This window comes from Zootoca vivipara, chromosome 3 (genome assembly GCF_965207765.1).
Source record: "Zootoca vivipara chromosome 3, rZooViv2.hap1.1, whole genome shotgun sequence".
NCBI classification, from domain to species: domain Eukaryota; kingdom Metazoa; phylum Chordata; class Lepidosauria; order Squamata; family Lacertidae; genus Zootoca; species Zootoca vivipara.
The window spans coordinates 74445936-74464823 of NC_142586.1; the positions used below are offsets into that span (position 1 = coordinate 74445936).

Below are 18888 nucleotides of genomic sequence, written 5' to 3' on the forward strand. Positions count from 1 at the left end.
ATTTCTCTGTCCTGAGGCCCTGTGGCACATGACCTCAGATAACTAAACAACTGAAATCTGAAAAGCCTAGTTCACCAATCATGCTAAAATAGATCCCATTTAAGAAACATTTAAGAAGTTTTCAATGTTTGATGGATTTCTGTAATTTAATATTTTGTTGGAAACCGCCCCGAGTGGCTCGGGGAAGCTGGACAGATGGGCGGGGTATAAATAAATTATTATTATTATTATTATTATTATTATTATTATTAAACAGAATTAGAAACCAGAATGTCTGGTCACCGAGTTTTGTAGTTTAGGCAGATATTTTATTCTCCGGACAGTGATCTGAGGGCCAGAGTTTATCTTACAATTGGAAAATAGCTCCCCCACCTTTACCAATGAAATTGTGGGCAACTCTTTTTAACTCTGGTGGTATCATAAGGGGCCAGGTCCAATTTGCCTTGGGAACTGGGTCTTCTTACCTGTGAGCTGCCAGGTTGCTACCCCGGCTTCAAACCACAACATTAACTAAATTAAATGTGTGGGTTTCAAAGTCAAGCAGCCTTCACCAGCCTGGACCCCTCCAGACATTTTTGATTAAAACTATCAGTCCCAACCAATATGGCCAGACATATGATTACAGGGGGCAGAAGAGGAGCTTTTGATCCCTAGCACAAGCACAACACATGCATTTCTACTTTCAGTACTGTTTGTGCCTACAAAGGTTTTGGGGCAGACATAATGCTTTGTTTCCAATCATTGCCTGTCCTGTGGCTTCCTACCAAAATCCGGTATTTGCTCTCTAGATAGCAATAATGTGGCAACATTTGGGAGGCATCACAGAATCAATGAAGTGGAATGGGTGAATGTTCCAGTATAAACACACCACTAATACAATATCATTGCATCAATGGCATGCTGCAAAATGCACCCGCTGGGGGAGAAAACCAGCTTGAGGGGCCCTTGAGGGAGAGTGAACAGAAAAGCAGAAGTGCAATAGATATTTAATTGGCTGTAATAGGTTACAGCTTATTTTAAATCTATTTCTAATGCATTGATACCAGCCTCTAGCATTCAAGTTGGAAAGGACTGAAACAGAAATTGTAACACAAAGCAATAAAGCAAATTCTTGCTAATTTTTTTTTTGCTTAAAATGTACTTAAATGATGTTCCTATTTCATATGAATATCAGCTTGCAGAGACTAAATGATCTGAATATCAAAGTTCACCCCAAAACCTTTTGGCCTTGCACTGATAGACATAAGAGTGATGAAGTTAAAGTACAAGCCTGCATGTCTACTCAGATGGAAACCCTGAGGGGTCCAATGGGGCTTACTTCCAGGTAACTGTATAGAGCAGGGATGGGGAACTGGGCAAGCCAGGGAGGGGGATCTGTCAAGTGTTATTGGACCCCAACTCCCACCAGCCTCATCTAGCATGGCCAATGATGGGGAACAGGCCTATGCAATGCAGAGGTGGTCTGAGGCCTGGGATGGGAGTTTTGCCCATGAGAAGTGCCAGCGCCTCATCTGCTCTGATGCTACATGCTAGCACACAGTAACACAGGTCCAGATTTTACTATCGAAGCCTTACAGTGCATATAGACAGACAAGGGCATTTCACCCTTGATTATTTTGCCCATTATGTCCCCAGTTCTTGGATGGCCCCCTGGTGAGCATAGCCCCTCCCCCCAAGGCCCAGGTCAAGTGTACCCAGCTGCTCCTGTCCTCTGCACGGGTCTGGTGGGGAATGCTGGGAGTTTTAGTCTAACAGCAGCTGGATGGTCACCAGTACCCCATCTCTAGCATAGTATTGCAGCTTTAATTACTGTACAAGAAGGCATGCTACTTTACACAAATAAGCTACCGCAGCTTAACGTTTCAGAACTGAAATTCTTAAGAAACTAATAATCACCACCAAACCCGCTCCAAAACACATGAACTCCTAAAATCCTAGCAAACCAGAACTCGCAGAATCCATTGAGAAAGCCAGCCCACAACACACAGCCCTGCTTAAAACTGGCTTTAGATGTTGTTTTGGCATGGCCCGAGTTATTTGATTGGGAGCAGTAAAGTAGTAGTTCAAAGGGGTATACCCATATAAAGTGGCAATGTCATCATTACTGCATTAGAAGCCTGGAATTTAGCAAGCTCCTCTTTAAGCATTTGACATGTTTCTCTACTGCTACAAGATCTAGGCCAGAACAACATACCATGAAGTGCTGCACTCAGAATTCGGCCATGTCGAACCCCAGATCAAATTGATGAAGTGTGACACTGTCATTGAGGGGCCATTTATCCTCTTATCCTCTAATAATCTCCTGTCATTCTTAATTATATTCCACTGAGTTAACATTCAATGTATTGTGACAAAATTGTGTAATCAGAGAAATGTCGAACAAGCAGCTTTCCAACTTGGAATACTCCCCTAGAGGATGTTGTGACTTTCCATGCTCCCTTGATCTGGCAGCATATCCGAGGAATGCATTCCACCACGATAATAAATCACAGGCAAAAAAACCTAATACAGCACCGTTAACATTTATTGCTTAGTATTTCCCCAGTGCATGGGAGAGTGCCAGTCCAAACAGTTTCACAGCAATTTAGATTATTCCCTTTCTTCTGGGGGCAATTTTCAATCATTCTGAAATCCGAGGCATACCAAATACCAACATGGAGCTGACTGCAGGCTATCATTTGCTTTGCTTGTGGGATTTGAGGAGGCTTTGGTGCTAAGCATTTGCAATCCCATAGTTGCCTTTAGCAGGCTGCACAAATGCCAGCATTTATTTATTCATACAGTTCTGTGCTGCACTCTCAGTTGCCTAAGTGACAGACAAAGCACCATGCAACATACTAAAAACAAAGTATAAAAAATGGCAAAAAATGTTCTGGTTTTTTCTTCAAAAAATGTAAATACACATGAAATACAGGCAGAAGAATATTCTCATAGACAACAGCAAATGGCAAAAGCTCAAATCTAATTACATTCGCTTCCCTGAACAGCTAGGCTTTGATTAGTTTTGGAAACAACAGCTGATATTGTAAAGCATAGATATTGATGCTTGTGCAGGAAAGGTACACACCTGTGACCTCGTATTCCTCACAGCTGTTAAGGGCAGGCCATGGAACAACATCTATCCTGCAGATCTGTGTAAGCAAGGAGGAACTTGCCTGGAAGGAGGCTTTTCAGAAGGTGCTCAAGCCCTAGATTGCTGGGACTTAGAAATGTAAAATTGTGAGCTGTGCTGAACACCAATCTAAGGTTCTTAGGCCTAATTCATACATCATCAAAGAATGCAAGTGTTACAGTCCCATCATGTGTCATTTCTATAAAACAGTACATGACCCAAATGCCACAATTCCAGCACTGTACCTAATTATCCTGGCGTCTAGCACCAATGGCATGTCATTTGGTCAACTCTCACGGTTCCTTCTTAGATATTGCTAGAATATTGAATGTTTCTAGTGTAAATTGTTTCTACACCACTACAGTAACGTAAGCCATCAGGCATAAGTCACTCCTCATTTAGAATGATCCCCTAAGACATGGTAGTAATTAACTAGCCTTCTCTATCACATGAGTGATTGAGGTCTATGACCTCTTATCTCATTAGGCTTCTTTGCTATGTTTTTTAATACAAGCAACTAGTCTTTGCAAACTACACTGCAAGTCAAGTGTACTCCACCTTCCACAGGCTTATAAAATGGATAAGTGTTGGGATCACCATTAGACAGCAGTGACTTACCTAATGGAGGGGCAGCAGACACAGGACCTCAAGATTGTACAGAGCACAATCACGAATGAAGGTCTGCAGAGTCCACGAATGGCACAGGAATTTCCTCTTCCTCGATGCTCTTTAAAAAGACACTAAGCTGGAACTAGTACCAGGTAAACAACTTTTGTAACCATCTATTGTGCCTTCACAACAGTATCACATTTTCTGCTCCCTCCCTCTCTTAGAAATCTGTCTCTCAGCTATCATCTTCCTGTTGCCTAAAATAGGGGGCAGCTTTTGTCAGGACTGGCACATGGATCTCAACAACTTTGTTTCTATAGGGGGTTCTATAATTTTATAGTCCATTGCAGAACTAGGGTGATACAGAATTCTCTTTGACATAGCATGTACATTACCTTGAACAGACCCAGAGACTGCTGCAAATAGTTCTTCTGCTTACATACACAGACAAATATTTTATGCGAATAGATTTTGCATGCTCAATGAGCATGGACTTTTCTAGGAGCTCTGCATATAAATAATTTGCTAGATTGGTAGTAATGTATGGCACTTCCTTGCATCTGCTGTGTAATAAAAGTATTATTATTAAGCCAGAAAGCAAATCTACATGCAAACACAGATACAGATAGGATGGCAAAGCATGTCTGAAAACTTTTTATATAAAAATATTAAAGCACTGTGTTATACTGCAAGGATAAAAAACTTTTTTTATACAAAAACCCCACATACTTTTTTATTGGCAGTGATGTGATAAGCTGTACAGCATGTAAACTTTTTCCGTTGTCACCTGAAAATGAAATAACTCTGGAAGAAAAGTTATGAACAGCACCTTTGGTTTGGTTGAGCTCAATTTTTTGGTATTTACAGTTTGCAGACATGTCTAATAGAGGTTAGAATTAAACACATTATAGATATACGTACAAGAGTTATACATTTTTTTTAAAAAAAATTAATGTAGCACTTTATATTTTAATGATAAATATAAAATGAAAAAAGTTGTCACAGAGCTGAAGGCTCAAAATTAGCTCTGCTTTAATAATGGTGTAACCAGGCAAGTAAAGTCATCTTGGATCCAAAGATTATTTTTAAAAATTGAATTGCAGCATTCTAAAGATAGATATTTAGAAGCAAGTTGTGATCACTATGCATTTTGTTTGTTTGATGTGCTGCGGATGTCTTTATCAGAAAAAACAAGGCTTCTGAAAAATGCCTTAGCAGAAGAATTAGGAAACGCTTATCAGCCTTTAGCCTGCACCCTGCTTTGCAAATTCCATTGCTAATGATTTTGCTTGCAAGCAACAAACATGTACCTTGGCCCTATTTTTTTCCTGTATAGCCAGGAAAGTCAATGTTACTGACAATATTTTGGCTATCTGCTTGTTTCACCACCCTCATTGCTCATGGCATGTGTTAAAGTAAGGTACATCTAAAAGTACAACAAAAACATTTGGAAATGGACCACTATCAGACGTATGAAATAAGGACGTGTCGAAAGAAATGAATTTTTTTAGAAAAAAGCAAATGAAAAATATTTGACAGGATCTATCTGAAACATCACATTCCTTAGTTTAAATTCATGCTGTTTTGTAGAAGCCCATTCAAAAAGGGCAGAGGCATTCAGTGGCATTTTACCCTAAGGCTGTCCTATTGAAATCTGAGGAACATGGCTAGTATAAGTGGTCAATAAGTCACATAGACAGTGAAAAGCTGAATAACCACTAAAGTGATATCGAGACAGACTAGCAAACAATTTCTGGTACTAAATTGCTTTGTTTCTATTTTGTGAAGCATAATGATAATACTGGGTGGAATTCAATGTTGCATAGCAAGCATTTCATCTGTACAACCCATCCTTCCCTCCCTCAGGGTGTTGTTATGGGGGTTCTCCCAAATGCCTCAAAGCCTATTTCAGGGTCATGTGTGGTGTTCACAGAGGAAGGGGGTGGAGCCCTCTTGCACGAGCGGAAGCCCTTGTGCAGGGCTTCCACTAATGGGGAGGCATTAGGTGAATCCCGCACACTGTATTGACAGTGGTTAAAATCAGTAGGGGAGGAAGAATAAGAGCCTACTCAATATGGGATCTCCTTCACTTAAGTTGTTGGTTCTTATTGCAAATATCTCCCTTATTTCAACCACTTCAACCTACTCATTCCTGGGCTTTTCTGCCCCTATATTTAGGTGCTTACAAGTCAGCTGCATTAAAGGCGACCTATTGAAAGCTAATTTGTAAATATATGGTCAGAATACTCTTACACGCCAAGGGATCAGGGTGTTTGAGATCCTGACCTCATGTGCTTTTGAACATCCCATACTACAGCTTGTACAACAATACGACTAAGAGATTCTACCTAACAAGTGCTGATCACTAAGCTTGTCTTTTTTAAAAATAAAGGGGGGGAGGGGAGGTTGCAAAGATATGCCAGCATTCCATAATGTAGCCACTGTTGTTATAACATGTGTGCTTTGTAGCTTCTAGCTGCAGGCAGCATGGAGACTGTATCTTTAGGATCTTTACTTGAATGTAACTGGCCTTTTAACTAGTTGTTGACAGTATATTTCCAAAAGGTGGCAGCTGCCTCGATGCATTTCAGGCTACATCTCTCAGTTTCTTTCTATGCAATCCACTCCAATGGTATTGTCTGGACACCGGCAAGAACGGCCCCCGGGAGTAGCCAGGCATAAATGAGTACAACCGCCATTGTTCACCGAACAATAGTTATGTCCTATAGCAAAGGAATAAAAACACAGCGGAAGAAAATAGCATTAGAGGAAAGCAAACACTGACCTGGTTTGGACACCCTCAGCTATGAGCTAGTTAATATTCACAACCTGCGACAAGCCTGGACTGTATGCATTCTACACCCCAAGTTGCCTTGGTGTATGCCAGAGAAAAAGCCAGGATCAAATACTATTTTTTGATCTTGGATTTTTCAAACTAAGAATTTGAAGTAACCAGAAATGCTAAAGTTGGGTAATAAAATAATAATAATAATAATAATAATAATAATAATAATAATAATAATAATAATTTTGCTGACTGACGGTCGAATAAAGAATGATGATGATAATTATTATTATTATTATTATTTATTTATACCCCGCCCATCTGGCTGGGTTTCCCCAGCCACTCGGGGCAGCTCGCAACGGAATAATAATAATAATAATAATAATAAAGCAATAAAATATCAAACATTAAAACCTTCCCTAAACAGGGTTGCCTTCAGGTGTCTTCTAAAAGTCAGATAGTTGTTTATTTCCTTGACATCTGATTGGAGGGTGTTCCACAGGGCGGGTGCCACTACCAAGAATGCCCTCTGCCTGGTTCCCTGTAGTTTCACTTCTCACAGTGAGGGAACTGCCAGAAGGCCCTCGGAGCTGGACCTCAGTGTCCGGGCTGAACGATGGCGGTGGAGACACTCCTTAAGGTACACTGGGCCGAGGCCCTTTAGGGCTTTAAAGGTCAGCACCAACACTTTGAATTGTGCTCGGAAACAGAGCGGAATTCTGATTCCCTCCTCAGGTTTGCAAAGAGAGGGACAGGGCCATACAGAAACCCAAGTTTGCCACAGTTCATGCGTACAATACTAAACTATGGTTTAGCATAACATGCAAACTAGCCCATTGTATTAAAGATGGCATAGCTCTATTTTTCTGTTTCAGTTCATTGGCTGCTGATTAGCATCAGTGCTGAACATCCTTTAAACATAAGTAATGTTCCAAAAAGGTGGACAATGAAGGTACAGGTCAAATTTTTCACTAAAGCGAGATTAGAAAACATGCACACCTTGAACTCTTCCTCACAGACATTAAGGATCTCTCAACTTTTACAATGTCCAAGAATTCTTCTCAGCAAACTTGGGGAATATCTGCCATAACTATGTTCACTTTTAGGCTGTTAGCAGTGAAGTGGCATTACTGTAAGAGCTGAATTTGCTTAATATTTGTTTAAAACACTTATATACTGCCTTTCATCAACAATTTCAAGTTGGTTTGCAAGCATAAAAAACTGATTACACAACAACTGCTCTTGGATAATAAATCTCTGAAGTGTAGCCCAGGAAGAAAGGAAATCAGCAAAGTAGCAGAAGGCACAGAAATATCAAGGGCAGTGAAAACAGACAAAATTGTTTGTGCAAAACACTTAAGTATCCCCCCCCCAAAAAAGAGAGAAAATAATAAAATGCTTATGATGCATTCCCATGAAGTATGCCCACAGCTAGAGATTAGCCCTTTGATGATCCTGTGATGCACAGCCTGCATTTTCTTAGAAAGGTGTCAGTTCCACTTTGCATCTTAAAATTCTACACTTGGCACAAAGCTTGAAACTTAACTTCAAGCACTAACCAATTCTGCTTGTCCAGAAACAATAAACTAAGCAGATAGGACTCCGCTCTTGAGCACAATATGCTTGTGAACCTAACAAAGCCAGGAGTTTTCCTTTGAACAAAAATACCATCTCTGCAATGTTTTTCAGCTCTACAGAGCACATTTGGGACATGCAACTGTTTGTTTATTTAACTGAAAGCTTTGCACATGGATCTGAAAAAAAATCTAGCATCTTAGTTAAACAAGCGAAATGACAAGATGGGCAACTGGAGACAGTCACAGTGTTTCTCAAGATCCGATTACAGAACAAAGCCTAACTAATACAGTCAATAACAATTAAAATGTTTTTGTACATCAGGAAAGCATCTTAGTACAAGGGATACTTCACTCTCCCCTCTGCTGTAAACTCATGTGTCAAGGAAACAAATAGAGCTCTGCTGATATTAAGCTTTTCTAAATTATTCAATCAAAAGAAAGGGGGGAAAGGCAAAAGCAATCCCTTGAACTATTATTGAATATATGCTTGATCAACTTAATATTTTATTGGAATATTATATTCAGATTCCAAAGTAACTTATAAATGAAAAAATAATAATCCTGCAATTACCTTGCGGACACTGAGCCAAGGCTGTAGTTATTCCATAAAGACGAGTGCGTTTATGGGGCTGGAAGTTGTCAGTCTCCTGTGAGGTGGTACGGTCAACTGCTACTACAGCATCTCTAAGGAACAGAAAAAAGTGAAACAATATTTTTTTAATAGTGGGAAGAAATGATGAGGCTGCAAGGAAGAAACTGTTGTTACCATCAAGGGTTAGGGCAGGCATAGGCAAACTCGGCTCTCCAGATATTTTGGGACTACAACTCCCATCAACCTTGACCACTGGTCCTGGTAGCTAGGGATGATGGGAGTTGTAGTCCCAAAACACCTGGAGGGCAGAGTTTGCCTATGCCTGGGTTAGGGCTTGTCCACACTTACCTGTCCTCCACTCCTTCCAGATATGGTCTGTGCTTTAAAGCTCTGTGTCAGGGTACCCTTTTTTCTTGCTCTGAAGCTTTCTCCAGAAAAAAACCCCACACTTTAAAGCTGAGTCTTTAAAGCAAGCATCCCCAAACTTCGGCCCTCCAGATGTTTTGGACTACAATTCCCATCATCCCTGACCACTGGTCCTGTTAGCTAGGGATCATGGGAGTTGTAGGCCAAAACATCTGGAGGGCCGGGCTTCCGGTTTGCTGCGAGCGCCGTCCGGCTGCGTTCGCCTCAAGCTCCGAGGTAAACGGCGCCGTGAGGGGGGGGGAAAGCCGCGAAAAGCGTCACGGCTGCCCGTAAGAGCCTCATATTGAGCTTTATGAGGACGAATGTGCTCAGCGGGGCCCGAATTCCGACTCCTCTACTTGCCGGCAAACTCGACAAGAGTCCCGGCAGAGTGGGGTGGTAGTCGAAGGGGCCATTTTGAGCGTCACTGTCACCCTCGCGGCAGCAAAGCTTCGTTGCCGGCGGCGGAGAGCAGCAGATTCTTCCAACGCAAAGAAATCGAAATTGGGAACCGTGAGTAAAGGATTAAAAAAAATTTTTTTTTTTTTAATTGATGAAATTGGACACGGAAGAGGTATAAAAAGGAAGCCGACCTCTTCCAGTTGAGAGACTGTGATACAGTAACCGATCCCCTGCCGCGAAGGGGAACGAATTAAATAATTTATTAACAATTGGCTTAAAAGAAGTACCCCCAGGGAACCAGATCTAGCGAACCCTGAGTGAAGGAAGTGTCAAAAAGAAGAAGAGGAATGTAACTAAAAAGAAATTAAAAGAAAGGACATTTGGACTGGGATACAAAGTGAACAATTAAAAAGAAAAAGAAAAAGTGAGGTGATTGCAAGAGAATTAAAAGACAAAGTAACCAGTTTGGGCAACAAAATGGATTACAAAGTTATGGAATGAGCCCTCCGCCATTTCCTGTAGTGCAACTGGTTGGTTTCCCACGGGACTAGAGCAGATAAGATGGCTTCGGACACAGCAGCTGCAAAAGACCAGCCTTGGCACAAGATATTTGCAGAGCTACATGACATCAGAAAGGGTTTGAACTTGTATACCACATTTCTGCGGGATTGTGTTCTGACACTGAACCAGGAGAAACAATCAAGAGAGGATAATGGAGAAAGCTGCACAGAAAGAGGTATGGACATGGAAATTATTGAATTGGACATGGAGGAAAAAAAGAAAGTACAAACACTGGACATCTTTACGACCGACGGAGAACTGGCGCAACAGGAAGAGGAAGAAGAAGGATGGCAGAATGTTCCACAAGTGGGAGATGTGGAACAGAAAAAGGACTGGATTCAAGAACTCCTCAAAGATGAACCAGAGTGGACTCTGGTCTTCCCAGTGAGAGGGGGAGGACAGGGCACGCTCTGGGAAGTTAGATGCAAAGACATAGGTGGGAGACAGCAGAAGAGGGGGGAAAGGGGTTGGTGGAAGCTGTGGGAAAGAGTGGGAGTGGGGTAAAAATTTATAAATGTTGTATGAGTTGGATGAAACGGTTTGGCCCTATACTGGTTTGATATATGGATCTCGCTTAAATTTCTGGAAAATCTGGATCTGGGAGAAGGGGGGGAATTATGTTATTACGGTTTAAAATAATATGTGATACAAGAATTAATGTTAGAACGAGGATTCGTTGTTAATAAAAATTATAGGCAGAGGGGGAAAGTTTTAGAGTATGAATAAAGGGGATTAGAATTATTTGGTTTGAAATATTAGATTAAAAGTGATTGTATTAATATTGGGAATAAGAGTGGAAAATAAGAAGAAAGGATTGAGAAAAGAATGTTTAAGATAAGTAAAAATACAATGAATACTGTCTAAATAATATTGTAACAGGAACCCAAAGGGGGGGAGGTCGGGGGAGTCCAAAAAGTGATGACTAAGATTTAAGTTAGAAATTGATGTTTTTAGTATTTTTGTATTTTGGTCTTTGTATTTTTGTTTTTGTATTTTGTATTTTTGTTTTTTTGTTTCTTTTTGCGTGTGTATGTTTTTTTATGTTTTGTAATTTTGGTATGAGTGAGTGTGTTTGAAAATCTTTAATAAATATATTTTTTAAAAAAAACATCTGGAGGGCCGCAGTTTGGGGATGCCTGCTTTAAAGCAAATCAGCAGAAAACCCAAATTGCTGTTTGCTCTGAAAGAGTGCTAAGGAGTGGGTTTTCACAGTGAAAGCTCCACAGCAAAAAAAAAAAAAAAAGAGGTGGGGGGAGGAGCCCTCAGACACAGAGCATTAAAGCCCTTAGTTTCTACTTTCTCTGCCCCCCTCCCCTTTTTAGGAAACTTTCTGCTCTCTCTTGGCACTTATGGGAACTGTTTCTGCTTTTAGGTCATTTTAGCTTTTTAGGGCAAAGTTGTTGTTTTTTTATACTGATGTCAATTTATTATTCTTATTATTCTATTACTTGAATTTTTTACTTACACTAACCTTTGCCAGCCACCTGACAAAGGCACCAGAAAAGGGGAACAGGATAAAACAAAAAAACTATAGGAAAAGTTGGAAAGGCCAACCATTACCAATAGTTTTAACTTTCTAGCCAGAGCTCTGTGCATTAGGACGTTCTTGGGAACTCTGCTGCAGAATAGTAAGTTGCATAAGGTATTTTAGTATCAGGGCTGGGAGGAGTGAGGGGAAGATTTATATGCTAGATCCTGCAGGTACTATTCATGGGGCATGACCACAGTATAATGTTCCAACATTGATTAACATTCTCCATTGGGGGGGGGGGGGAGAACACCTGTAACCATGTTAGTTTTGAGGAGCTGAGATCCAAGGGTTCTATTCTGTGCATAGAAGGAGATTCAATTCATGAAAGAAGTATTTAGATCCAAATTTATGTTTGCGTGGCTATATTAAATGTCTCCTAATGTAAAAGCACACCCTTGGCATTATGGGAGAGTATGGGATCCCTGGACTTACAGCAGATACCAGATCCTCTGAACTAAAGGATCCTCTGGATTATTCTCAATTCACTGAAAAACAAGTGGACTGTTATCCTAATCAAGTCCCGGACGTGTGCACATGAAAGTATCCCAAGCAAGATCCTGCACACAAATACTGTAGGTGCTACATGCATGAATTTTCCCAAGGTGAAAAGTTCAATATTCTGTTTTGAAGAGTACAAGGTAGGGCTCGGGTTTAGCCTTCTGCTTCCCTCTGCACACAGATGGAGGATGCTATTGCCAACAATTCTGACTGGGATTGCTCCCACACAAGCCTAGCTCCTGGATGCGACTTTCAGCCTTAGGGTGAACACTTGCACAGATGCTACTGCTACACACACACACACACACACACACACACACACACACACTGCTGCATTGAAGCCAATCTCTTGCTAAAGTTTCGAAGTGCTCGCTCCCAGCTTTTGTTTTCAAACATGTTTTTGCCCAGACTGACCCTCAAAGATCTAAATCTTCAACCTTCGACATACCATAGCTAATATTTAGAAGCTTTATATTAAGTTTCAACATCTGCATATTGAGCAGGAAGGGGAAAGGCTTCAAATAACCAGCTTCTGCTTTACACATTAGAGAAAGTACTGCCATGAGGCAGGAACATTACCTTCCAACTCCCATTCACCATGTTCAGAATAAACACTTAACACAAAAGCATCCTCCTTAGAAAACCTGTTTCAGTTGTTCGCCTGGAGAAAAAACCTCACAGACTGCCCAAATGACAAATACAGTTTCTGTGAGGCCAAAGTGGGTGTATGTGTGTGTGGAATATAAAATACAAGTGAATAATTTTCACACAAGACCATCATACCTTCTCCAGTCTGTGTAAAACAAATTCTTCCCATAGCTTGTAATGCTGAACGGATACTGGATTCCTTCAAGGATTTTTCGCCGACCGAGCTGATTGGGATCCATACATTCAACCCTTTTGGTGCCTGCATACAACAAAACAATTTGGTCTTTGTCTGTGACAAATAGTCCTTTTGTAAGAGAAAAAGCACAATGACGCAAGAAAACCAGTATGTTCAGAATTATGGTTCCTTCTAAGCTCATCCATCCAAGAATTTGTTGACATCTCTTCTCAGCAATCATTTGGGTTAAGAATAGTCTTTCTTTCCCTTTACTGGTATTTGATATGGGTCACACAAGGTCCACAATAAAAATCTTGGTTCTATCTCAATCGCAGCCTCCTCATGCTTGATGCAAAAAGTAGCCTCATACATTCTTCACTACAAATAAGACTTCCTTATACAGAATCAGATTGTTGGTCATGTAGATCAGTTTTGTCTACACTAGGAAAAGGTCGCTCTCCAGGGCTTCAGATAGGATTATTTCCCAGCTTTATGTGGACATGCCAAGGATTGAACCTAGAGTCTCGTGCCTTCAAAGTATGTGCTCTACAATGCGTTTATTTAACCCAACTAAGTTCTTACTGCTGTCCTTCCTATTCAATATGTTTATGGCCTCGAGAAGGACAATATGCAGCAGCAGCAGCAGCAGCAACAACAACAACAACAACAACAACAACAACAACAACAAAAGCAACCATCACTTTGGTGCATGTGACTAACAGAAAGTTGAAGAAATTATGCATTCCTTTTGTATGCATCTGTTAGAAGATTTGAGAGTCAGTGTTTCAAAAATTTATAGTTCATAGTGCATTATGGATAAGCCTTTACCTGCATCTACCCAACACAGCAATGAAGAGTAAGTGTCAAATGTCAGCCCATTGGGTAGTCCCAAATCTTCTTTAACAAGAATCCTTCTGTTTGTGCCATCCATGTATGAGGCTTCGATTTTCGGAGCCTCTCTGTTCCAGTCTGTCCAATAAAGATTTCTGAATATACAAATAAAAAGAATCATACCACTGATGCAAGTAGGGTGCCAAGATAAAGAAGCATTCTGGTTAACAAGAAAAAAAATGTATAAGTAAATTGTGGTAAGTAAAAAGTCCCTTTCTGTTAAAAAAAGAAAGAAAGAATTTGAAAGTTACTGAGCTGCAGTTTTAAGTTTTAAATTTCATTGGTTTCTTCTCCAACTTTTCTTGTTTTTGATTGAACCTTGTATTTAACCTTGTAAGTAACTGTTGCATTTAATCAATCTTTGAGAATTGTGAGCTTCGGTAGGTGAGTAATTTTAAACATTTCTGTACAATGTTTTAAAGAAATGTATAAGTATTTATGGTGCATCATATAAATTTATACAAATTTATTACTTAAGAAAGAGTCCGCCCCCTGAGGAAACCATTCCTGTGAAACAGGGAAGCTAGCTGCCCGTCGGATGAGATAAGAACACATGGGAAGAGATAAGAATGTGCGATACATCGTAGCACTTTATTATCAGACTTTATTATTGGACTTGATTATTGCACCTTATACTGGACTTTTAAGACTTCGAGCATGAGATTTTGTACACATTTTTGAATCTTTTTGTATATGTGAAGGTTGTTGGTGCATATACATTTAAATATTTGCACTTCACGGTTGTTTACCTTTTCATTGTTTTGCTGACATTACCGTGTTGTCTGTTTGTTGCTGCTACTCTTAAAATATTTTAATAGCAGCATGTGGAAAGAATTGGACAAAGGCCACTGAAATTAACTGAGCTATCAGCAAGTATGTTCTAAGAACAGCAGCAGTTTACCTACCCTCTCATAGGATCTGCTACAATGGCTCTGGGGTTCACAAGGTCAGTGTCAAACAGTACTCGGCGCTGGCTACCATCTAACTTTGCTACCTCTATCCTATCGAGCTGAGAATCTGTCCAGAAGATGGTGCGCCCAAGGTGATCCAGTGCTATTCCTTCAGGGCTTTCCAAATCTGGGTGAAAGGGCAAAAGACAAAAATAATTTTCTAATTTAAAAAATACATTTTCAGATTGCTCTGTTAATACAGAAAAGCAATAGATTTCTCTGTTAATACAGAAAAGCAAGTGTTCTATTCCAAAGTTCTTCTGATATTTTGTAATGTGCAAAGAGGGTGACAGGAAAGCAGACGAGACAGTGAAAATGGAGCAAAAAAGTTGGAGCTCAGCAGCACCAGTATAAATACTAGGGGCTTAAAGCTCTCATGGTGTCATCTTGCGAAAATCTTGAGGTGACAGGAGTGAGATGCTCTAAGGATGATGGGAACAGCCATTCTTGCAGTATGAAAATAACAAAAATGCCAACAAAACAGTTTTGGAATGCTTCATCCTCCACCTGTCATTATTTAGCTGAAACTATAACACTCAGTGCCCTTTCCCAGGAGAAAGCCCACCTTCCAGGCATCTCCATTTTATAAAAACAGCCTACCTTTCATTTCATTTTTCTGTACTACTATATTCTTATGTTAAGTCAAAATTTAGCAAGAAGGTGCCACAAAAACTGCTTACAAATGTTGTATACAAAGCTCTGTGTTTGTCCTGTGCTGCCTTGGGAGATCCAGCCACAAAAGATTGCACTCTTCTCCCTGTGTATGAAGTTGCTGCTACCAGAAAATGGGTTTTTATTACCAGGCTTCTCTATCCACTAGCCTTCTTAATGCCTCTCAAGGTAGAACCATAGAATCGTAACACAGTTTTAGGGCTTCTTGGCATGAGGGTGTTTAAAATAAAATGAAACCACCCAAGTTTATGGGGGGGGGAGTTCACTAAGGCAAAAAAATAACCAACCAAAAAACTGAGTTAAACTGTAGATCTGCCAAAAGAAAACATTTTTTTAAAGTAATCACACTTTAAAAACTAACAGTTGATCTTAGCTTTCAACTTTGAGTGGCTAATAATGTTGGAGAGTAGATTTAAGTTTGGAACAATTCTGAGAAATGTAAGTGCATAGTTTTCCTTGGACAGTGACCAGGTCTAAAGCAACAGGAAACAGCAGATAATGATCTACTATCCTGGCTCCAGGAGCTGCTAAGCTCAAACACAGATTGATTGATTGATTAATGATTAAACCATAGGTTCAAAATGCATGCTATGGTTTCTTCTGCTTTGGGGGAAAAGTGCTCTGATGCATTCAGAAGATCAAAGCTTTCTCTTTCTCTTTTAAATAACAGACTGTTCACAACTGAGGCCAAAATGGTGAATATAATTACATTTGAGGTGAATACTACACAAACTCTGTTCCATCTGTGTACTAAAGGTTGTCAATAAAAATGGCACCATGAACAGTCCAGATCCGTATTTGACTGGTGCTGTCTGCTAAGAGATTTAAAGTCGCTGTGTGGCCTGGAATAAAGTATTAACCAGCCTGGGAAGAAAATCAGCCACAAGTACACCTAATCTACATTATGTGCATATGGAATTTACTCAACACTAATTTTCTTCAATTGATTATGAAGCTTGTCTGAGAGGAATTGGGAAGCTCAGAGCCTGGCAAGAGGCAGGCTTATGAAGATATACACAGATCCAATTTATTTGGTTGCAGGATGGAGGAGCATTTCTCCCTGTGGAGTAGTCTGTGCAGCTGTGGGGCTTGGAAAGGTCCTACAATTCAACAGGCAACGCAGCTGGAGAGGCAAATGAGAGCTGGAAGGGCCACAAGACAAAACATGGTCTTGCAGAACAATCCAAATATGAACTATCAGAACTTTAGCATTAAAAATAAAATCATCAGCACAAGCACACCACAAATTGTAGCAACAAGGAAGAAAAATGTAGCTTAAAGTTTCAGTGCCTGTTGTGCCAAAAACAATTTGGTTCATGCATTTTTGCTATATATATATTATATACTTGCTTGTAATAACCCATCATTAAATAAAACATACTTGTACTTCTAGGTTATTTTTTAAAGTAACCTACCAAACAAGTTACCTAATGAACTTACCAACAGACATTAGGGCAGTTTTACCATTGAGACTGCAATCCTACACACCCTATACAATACATAGCTGAAAGTAAGTACCTTTAAATTCAATAGGATTTATATTTAAGGATACATGTACAGAACTGCAGTGTAAGGGGCACTGTTTCTGAGACAATGTTAATAAAATAATCAGTGCCTGCGCTGTTATTATGCTCTGCTTAAGTAAGCAAAATGAATGAGTAAGTAATGAATAATTCACTTGCAAGGGTGAAGAAGAGTCCATAAGCTCTTCTCCATAATAGAATTGTAATTCCAACTTGCCAACTAAAGTTTCAGAGCTAGGCAAGCTCCTAGGCACAAGATACTTCCTGGGTTTGGTTGCTTATATGAGAAATGAAGAGGCAGTGGTTTTTGTTTTTAAGCAGAGCAGCGGATCCACAACTACAGTCAATGCACAGCTGCAGGGCTGCCTTATGCTGCTCAATGCAGAAACTGTATGGAGAAATATTTTCATTGTTTTTGTGATGACATAGATGAGGGAGACACAGGCATTGGTCACCTGTCCACATGCTGACACTTGGGAAATTCCCATGCCCTACGACCAGCATGAGTTCACTGCCTCCGCCATGGCACAACCTCACCAGCAAAGCTGCTCTGCACTGGTGGGGAGGAATCTGTGCACCATCCTAAATGTGCCTCAGCCATCAACAGGGAGGGTTAGGACTCCACTCTCAGACACTCCCCCCCCCCAATATACCTTTCAACACTTGAGAGCAATAGAAAGTATGGCCATGAAGATTCTCTGTGGGAGCCCTGCCGCTGGAAAAAAAATATTGTGAAGAAGAAATCTACACAGTCCTCCTACCTGTTTTTATAATGGATACTGGCTCTCCTCCACCCAGGCTTGCTCTGCTGATAGATGGGCTGCTTATGTCTGTCCAATAAACCATCTTCTCCAAGCAGTCGTAAGCGACTCCAATAACAACTTTATCCTGCAAGTTGGTGAAACTATTACAAGTCTCAAAATACATCATGTTTCCAATTCTTTAGAAGAAATGGTTAGGCATTAGATCAGTCAAAACACCTAGATTATAGCACATTGTATTTAGGGAAAGGGTGCATGTTAAAGCCTAGTGATAAAACATACCTAAAGGATCCAATGTAAGCTGGCAAAACTCAAGGTACAGTATAAGAAGGCATCAGCTAGCAGCAAAAGCTAACAGCATCATAGCAGTTGGAAAGGGGGGGCATCTCATTTAATGGTTCAGGCCCACCTTCAGTGCAGGCAGAAAATAATCTGAAGCAGCAGCAGAGAATGATTGCTTCAGCTAATAATCTGTGTACTGGAGCCAAGTGTAGCCTTCCGCTCATGGACGCAGCACAGCAGTGATTAACAATCTGCGACACTCCAGACGTTGGACTAAAACTCCCCAACATCTGTGACCATTGGCCATTCTGGTTGAGAGTTTGAGTTCAACAGCATGTCCACGGCCCCAAGTTAGCTGCTGCTGCACTGAAAAAGGGAAGCTAAATCCAAAGACATTGGAAGGTTTATGCCACGATTTGTGCAAGGTCTTATACAAGCAGAAACAAGAGAATTGGTAAAGTACTAGCCTATTATAGCACTGGGTGAAATCTCTTGCAAGCATCTGCAGAACAGCACTAGCAACTATTTCCCTCCTACTCAGTTCCTTGGATCAAGCTCTATACTTTGGATCCAAAATGTGTGTTCAGCTAGCATATTATGAATATTGGTATTTTTTCCAGTGGTACAGGAAGGACTGTGATTCAGTGACAGAATGCATGCTTTTCATGGTTCAGTCTCTAGTTAAAAAGGATCTCAGGTCACGGGAATGGGAAAGTTGCCTCTGACTGAGGCTTTCAAGAGCAGCTGCTGGTTAAGAGTATACCATAAGGCAGAGGTTTTCAAACTTTTTGAGTCCACGGCTTCCTTGACCAACTACATTCTTTCTGCAGCACCCCTGTGGGGCTCAGGAGCCCAGCTATGTTACCCCTTGCTTGCACAGCTGACAACCTCTCACCCTTTTTCGAACACCCTCC

General features: G+C 40.5%; 1 protein-coding gene across 1 annotated transcript in view; it reads right to left on the minus strand.

Moving 5' to 3' along the window:
• Positions 1 to 2506: 2506 nt before the first annotated feature.
• The window catches only part of NID1 (nidogen 1), a 54173-nt gene continuing 37791 nt past the window's right edge, over positions 2507 to 18888 (minus strand). Inside the window, exons 15-20 of the mRNA XM_035108393.3 lie at positions 17693 to 17819; positions 14692 to 14863; positions 13724 to 13881; positions 12856 to 12979; positions 8655 to 8767; positions 2507 to 6444 (exon numbers count right to left, since the gene is read on the minus strand). Of these exons, the coding sequence (XP_034964284.3) occupies positions 6323 to 6444; positions 8655 to 8767; positions 12856 to 12979; positions 13724 to 13881; positions 14692 to 14863; positions 17693 to 17819 (816 nt within the window). The 3' untranslated portion in view covers positions 2507 to 6322. The remainder of the gene's footprint in view (positions 6445 to 8654; positions 8768 to 12855; positions 12980 to 13723; positions 13882 to 14691; positions 14864 to 17692; positions 17820 to 18888) is intronic.